At 45.4% G+C, this 7,020-nt stretch overlaps 1 protein-coding gene across 1 annotated transcript in view; it reads left to right on the top strand.

Moving 5' to 3' along the window:
- Positions 1 to 1,119: 1,119 nt before the first annotated feature.
- Positions 1,120 to 7,020, top strand: part of CIZ1 (CDKN1A interacting zinc finger protein 1) — a 31,329-nt gene continuing 25,428 nt past the window's right edge. Inside the window, exons 1-2 of the mRNA XM_083721765.1 lie at positions 1,120 to 1,567; positions 3,622 to 3,743. Coding sequence (XP_083577891.1) covers positions 1,464 to 1,567; positions 3,622 to 3,743 — 226 coding nt within the window. The 5' untranslated portion in view covers positions 1,120 to 1,463. The remainder of the gene's footprint in view (positions 1,568 to 3,621; positions 3,744 to 7,020) is intronic.

The raw sequence follows: 7,020 nt of genomic DNA, 5'->3' as shown, positions 1-7,020 counted from the left end.
ATCAGCTAAACCCCTTTCTTTTAACTACAGTCATACTTCATGTTACGTTTGCTTCAGGTTGCACATTTCCAGGTTGCGTCCCGCGGTGACCCGGAAAAAGTTACAAAATGACGTCACGTGCATGCGCAGAAGCGGTGAATTGTGACCCATGCATGCGCAGACACACAGACATGGGTTGCGTTCTTTTCAGGTTGCGAATGGGCCTCCAGAACGGATCCCGTTCGCAACCAGAGGTACCTCTGTACCTTTGCTAGAGGGCTTTGTATTTTCTTTCTTTCTTTGTTTTCTTTTGTTTCATCCTTTTATTTAGATTAGTTTTTTTATTGTATGTTGAATAGTTTAAATTAAAAAAAATTATATTATTTTATTGCCTTGTCATTGGTAATTTTGTTTTGGTGAGTGTTGTCTTTTATTAAATTAGATTAGATTAATTTTCATGCTTTTAGGATGCCACCACAGAATCTGCTGGATGGATGGCACAGAGATAAACTACATTCTGTTTTGTGTCCCATGCAGAGCAGCCTAACAACAGTTTTTCTAAATGTTAATTTAGACTCCCAGAGGGACTCACAATTGAAGAAGACCAAATGATTTATTTTATTTTATTTTTAAAGACCCTGCAAACACAAAACCCGTTAATAAAATGAAATATTGTTGGAACCAATCAAATAGTACCTCACCTGCCTTGCATACAATAGATGGTATTTGCAGAAAGCTCTGGGAAAACTCCCATATTAAAACTGCTGCCAGTCCGTGCAGACAGGATGTACCAGTGCTGCCTGTCAGAGCTGTGAGCTAGATGTACCAATGCTCACGGCAAACCACCCTCCTATGTTCATCTGCTGATGAAAAAAAAGAAGAACTACCCAGCAACTAACTTTTAACTGCCTGTTTGTTAAAAAGCTACTTCATGTATAATTATGTCTTGCATTTAATATTTTTTCTGCTATTGAATTTTGTTTAATTTTCCATGCGCATTTCAGAACATTCACCTTAAGAAGAAAACAAAGCTGCTGCGGCCGCCTCCTCCTCACAGCCCACCCCGTTTGCAAAAGGATGCATTAAATAAACTTTTTTTAAAAAAAAAAATCTCTCCTGCATATTTCAGAACATTAACTGTTACAGGAAAAATAAATAAGTACGGTACTGAAGCCTTTTGCATTTGCGAAAGGATGCGCTGGAGCGCGTGCGTGGTTACCATCACTGTTCTCCGGTACGTGCAAGGGGTGGGGACACCTCCCCGCCCCCCACCCCAAACACACCCACAAGGTGTCCCGTGATCGCGATGGTGGAAACCCACGCACCCGCACGCGAGCCGCCGGTTCGAAAGCAATGAATGGGTCTCCCGCTGCAGAGCAGCACGTTTAGCTCCGCTCCCATACTCGAACGGGAGCCTCCTGCTCCGGTTTTGCCCCGGGGTCTCGGAGCTGGGGGGCCGCTTTTTTTTAACCCCACCCCCAGCCATGTTCAACCAGCAACAGCAGCAGCTCCAGCAGCAACTGTTGCAGCTCCAGCACCTCCTTCAGCACCAGCCTCAGCACCAGCCTCAGCAGCAGCAAGCAAGCCGGTAAGACCCTCTACCCGAGGCCGGGGATCGTGGGCCTGGCTCCAAGGGAAAGGCGCCTGCTCCACACCCCTTCTTCCCTTGCAAACCTCCTCCGCCCTCCGCGCAGTTTTTGCTGGCGTGACTGCATCTGCTTTGCACCTTGCTCCTGAAGCGTTCCTGCCTTGAAATTCAGTTGCATTTCATATCTGGCCCTTTTAACATGTGTTTTAAATGTAAATACAGTACATATGTATTTAAACTGTATCCTCAAGCGAGCCTTGCTGCACTTCAGTGGACCTATTCAGAAGTAAGCCCCATTGCACTCCATGGGACTTGCTCCCAGCTATGTGAGCAGGCCTAACAATTTTTGTACGGACTCAAGCTTCAGCACATGCACGAAGATTGTGTGTGTTTGTGTGTGTGTTCGTGCGCTTGCTTTGTATAATAACATATTTTTAGCTTTGGTGCCAGATCTCACAACTCCTGCTGGCATATATTGCTGAGGTCCAAGAATCTGCACATGCATAATTACCTGTGGCCTAGCAGTGTTCATGGTGCAAAAAATATATTTAGCTATTTCCTTACCCTCCAACCCCACCACACACACCGTAAGGAAGAAATATTTCCAATATTCTTCTTCCAATATTCCAAGCTTCTTCTAGCGTAAGCCCCCTCCTGGTTCAGCTCCCCACCTGCAAACAAAGCAGCTTGTTCTTCACATAAAAACAAACCCTCCCACTACCCAACTGAAAAGGGTTTGCTGGCATAGTGTTAACAGTTCTAGGACACAATCCACTGGGGAGCTCTCCTGTGCAAGAGCCAAGCTATGTTGTTGTTTGTCAAGTATTTTGTTGGTGTGCAGGTCTCACTAATTTCACAGAGTCTCCTCGGCCACATCTTGGTATTGAATGGCAGCTTTTGGAAAATTAGGATGAAAAAAAGTCCCCTGTAGGTAAGAACATGTTCTGAAAGGAATTAGGACCACCCAAGTGCTTGTATTTTGGAAGTCTTTTTAGGTACATGGACTGTGTGTGGACCTGCCTTCTTAAGCATCTCCATGTCAACACTGTCCCATAATAATGTTGCGCACACATCCGCCTGTTTAAATATACCCCTATAAAATATAAAAACACTGCTCCCTCTTCCTAAGCAAAGGTTTTGGTATGAGCTGTAGTTCTGCAAAATTGATAAGTTTGTCCCTAAGCTTGCAGACAGGCATGTTTCTTACACATATTCACTCACACTCACACATGACAACATGGTTTCACCATGTACATAATAGTGATATAATTAGGGTGCTGAATTGAAGAAAACTTGGGGTAGCTAAGCATGGACATGAGTGAAAGGGCTGTTGAGAGTCAGTTCAGTTCTGGAATGCAAAACAAATTCCTAGACTGATAATGTGCTCAGAGGCACCTTATTCTTTAATTTTACTGCATTCCTTTTTCACAGGGTTCTGGAGCTTTAGGACTCTTAATAGAAAATGAAATTGTGCCATGCGGCAACCAAAGGAGTTGTTCAACTAGTGCGAAGTACCTGAGCTGTTTCCAGATGTGTTTCTCCTAAAGTAGAGTCTCTCGCCTCACCCCACCACCCCGCCCCCCAAAAATCTATCCACATGCTCCTTGGTAACATTTGAAGCTGCCTTTTAAAAGGGGTATATGATGTCCTATGGGGTGCCCTCTGTTTTCAAGGAGGGAAAAAATAGTAAAATAATAATAACCAAAACCAAACCTTCGAGCATCTGTCAGGCACCCTCTGAATCCAGCATCCTTATACTTTGTTGAATGGGCATAACTAACTTAGTTAATGGCCATAACTAACTTAGTTCTATCCATTTCAGCGTGTCTACCTTGAGTACAACTTAACTGAATGCAACACATAGTACCAAAAAAGTGCTCATTAACTCTTATTTGTACAGTTAACATTCCATAAATTGACTGGGTCACAATTCAAGGCAATTGTTTTTGGGCAAAAACATATTCAGTAGTTGCCTAATGTTGCCTTAGGTTTCTTGCAAGCCACTCTTTGTCCTGGGATTTCTGCTGATCTGATTCTACCTCCTTCCTTCCCAGGTGTGTGATACCATCGCAGCAGCAGCAGCAGCAGATGTTAAACCTACGAGCTACTAGTCAAGCCTCGCTCCTGAACGCCAACCCCATGCTCCAGCGGGCCCTGCTCATCCAGCAGATGCAAGGTATAGCACTTGTCCTCTGCTTTGGGATGGGAACCCTGCAGGACTGATGCAGAAGAGGCTGAGCAATGCATGCTGGGATACTTGGGAAACTGTCGCATTGGAGGGTTTTTATTCACTTGGGTATCTCTGTTATTTGGTGGGGAGGGCAGTGACTCCCAAGGCTGTTTAAGACATTAAAATTACCCAGGTAGGACCTGCAGCAAAATGGTCATTGTTCCAGCAACTCTATTGCACGTCTCACCACCCCAACCACTCCTTTCAACAGCTAGTCTGCATTCTTCTGCTGCCAAGCATGCTCAGTTTTCATCAGCCACCCAAATGTTCTTTGTTCTTTCACAAATATTGGGGTTCCCCACAAAGCTGCTGGTGCCTCCCTGTTGTGGGTGGTGGGTGCTGTTCTGGATACATAAGTAATGGCACTCAGCACCTGAACATTGGAAATACAATTAAAAAAAAAAAACTGCTTCCAGTAGCACCTTAGAGACCAACTAAGTTTGTTATTGGTATGAGCTTTCTTGTGCATACACACTTCTTCAGATACCAAAAGAAGATATCTGAAGTGTGCATGTACACGAAAGCTCATACCAATAAGGAGTTTTTAAAATTTTGTTTCAACTACGGCAGACCAACAAGGGACGCGGGTGGCACTGTGGGTTAAACCACAGAGCCTAGAGCTTGCCGATCAGAAGGTCGGCAATTCGAATCCCCACGACGGGGTGAGCTCCCATTGCTCAGTCCCTGCTCCTGCCAACCTAGCAGTTCGAAAGCATGTCAAAGTGCAAGTAGATAAACCCGGAAGGGAACACCGGCTCCCTTGGCCAGTAAAGCGAGATGAGCTCTGCAACCCCAGCATCGTCCGTGACTGGACCTAACAGTCAGGGGTCCCTTTACCTTTACGGCAGACAAACACGGCTACCTACCTGTATAGGAAATACAGTGGACCCTCGAGTTATGTACCGCTCTGGATACGTAACTTTCAGATTGTGAACTCAGCAAACCCGTTGCACGCATGCGCAGAAGCACTCTGCGCACCGTGCGCATGCACAGAAGCGGCGCTTCCAGTTATGGACTTTTTGGGTTAAGTATGGACCCCCGGAATGAATTTAATTCATATCCGGAGGGTCCACTGTAGAGGGAATGAACTGATTGGGTTCAGTAATGGGCAGGAGAGTAGTGATTGTTTTGAGGAGGTTCTTCCTTGATCTCCCAGCAGGTGAGTAACTTCTGTTTATTGGGGGCAGGGAAGACTGAGGCAGTGGTGGGGAAGGCACCAAGGTGCAAATACACAGGTAGGATGGCTGGATTGTTTCCATTGCTATGTTTGCACTGTGCTGACCTCCCAACCACTTTCCCCACCTGCTCTTGATAAGCAGCAGCAACTCACCTGCTGGGAGGTTAGGTAAATATTAAGCATGTCTACAGACTCAGTGAGAGGTGTGAGCTTGCTTTTGCCAGGTAATCCCATTTAGACTAGGTCTAATTTGAGAAAGGGACACGGGTGGCGCTGTGAGTTATACCACAGAGCCTAGGACTTGCCAATTAGAAGATCGGCGGTTCGAATCCCCACGACGGGGTGAGCTCCCGTTGCTCGATCCCTGCTCCTGCCAACCTAGCAGTTCGAAAACACGTAAAAGTGCAAGTAGATAAATAGGTACCACTCTGGCGGGAAGGTAAACAGCATTTCCGTGTGCTGCTCTGGTTCGCCAGAAGTGGCTTAGTCATGCTGGCTTCATGACCTGGAAGCTGTACACCAGCTCCCTCGGCCAATAAAGCGAGATGAGTGCCGCAACCCCAGAGTCGGCCACGACTGGATCTAATGGTCAGGGGTCCCTTTACCATTAATTTGAGGAAAAACTCATCTCCTCTTTAACACAAAGAAGCCTTTCTATTTTTTCATCTTTCATATTTGTTCACAACAATATATCAAGGAGATCTGTAGAAGAGTAGCCAGTGTTCTTGAAGAGATATGTGGAGTTTATGGTTGTATATCCACACACACAAAAAAAATTTATACCATGCTATGCTGATACTGATACTTCACTGAAGTATTTAAATGTTTCTTTGGTTATCCTTGAGTCTCCCTGCCACCCGTGCCATCCTCTCCTGCTACACCAATGTGGCGCACCCTTTGAGAGCCACTGCTTTAAGGTGCTCAGGGATGCAAGTGCGGTTTCCTCCCCTGCCTCATTTTCTTCTTGAGGTAGGTTCAGAGTAGGGAGAGGAAACCTATCTCCCTCCAAAAGTTGCTGGACTCAGCAGCCAGCATGGCCAGTGGTTGGGGACGATGGCAGTCGCAGTCCAGGAACAGTTGGGAGTGCCACATGTTCCTCATCTCTGGTTTAGCAGTTGACAGCGCAATTCTATGCATGTAGTCCCAAAAGTAAGTCCCATTGAGTTCTCTGGGATTTGTTCCTATACTGGGAGAGGTGGTGGGTTTCCTATAGGCACCTGGCTGGCTGCTGTGAGAGCAGGAATATTGTACTAGGAGGGCCACTGGCCTGGGATAGATATATGTCAAAAATACAGTAAAGGTTCGCTATCTATGCCAGCATTCGATTGACATTGGAGAGAGACTGTGTTGAGAAATAAGACCAAGGGTACATATTGATATGGGAATGTAATAGATGAAATGTAAAGAAATATACAATAATAGGAGTACATTCATTTGTAACAAAAGGAATATACAACAGGATTGACAGGAAGTCCGTAGTGTTGGTACATGTATGATTTTGGAATAGCTTTGTTTTTTCTTTGTTTCTTTCTTTAGGTATATAAATTTTGTATATAAACTTTGTGTACATGTTAGAAATTATAGTATAATAAGCCCTGTACAGTCATACCTCGGGTTGAAGTCACTTCAGGTTAAGCCTTTTTGGGTTCTGCTCCACAGCGACCTGGAAGTAACGGAGTGCGTTACTTCTGGGTTTCTCAGCTCGCGCATGTGACGCACGGGCGCGGGTTGCATTCGCTTCAGGATGTGAACAGGGCTCTGGAACGGATCCCGTTCGCATCCAGAGGTACCACTGTAATTTAATATGACAATGTATGCATATGTAACATAAGAACATTAATAAATAAATACAATGCAAAAAAGGGGTGGGCATTGGCCTCATCCAGCAGGCTCTTCTTAGGTTCTTATGAGGTTCAAGGTTAACTCAGTAAGCATTGTGGCTGAGGAGGGGATTTGAATCTCTATCTCCCTGGCAGTGACAAACGGAGCCCAGCATGAACCAGTCCAGCCCATGCTGTCTCTGAGGAGACACCAGTCCTGAGCCAC

The sequence above is a fragment of the Podarcis gaigeae genome, assembly GCF_964106915.1.
Source record: "Podarcis gaigeae genome assembly, chromosome: Z".
Taxonomy (NCBI): Eukaryota; Metazoa; Chordata; class Lepidosauria; order Squamata; family Lacertidae; genus Podarcis; species Podarcis gaigeae.
The sequence above is the reverse complement of the archived record's forward strand: the minus strand, read 5'-3'. Positions and strand labels throughout refer to the sequence as shown.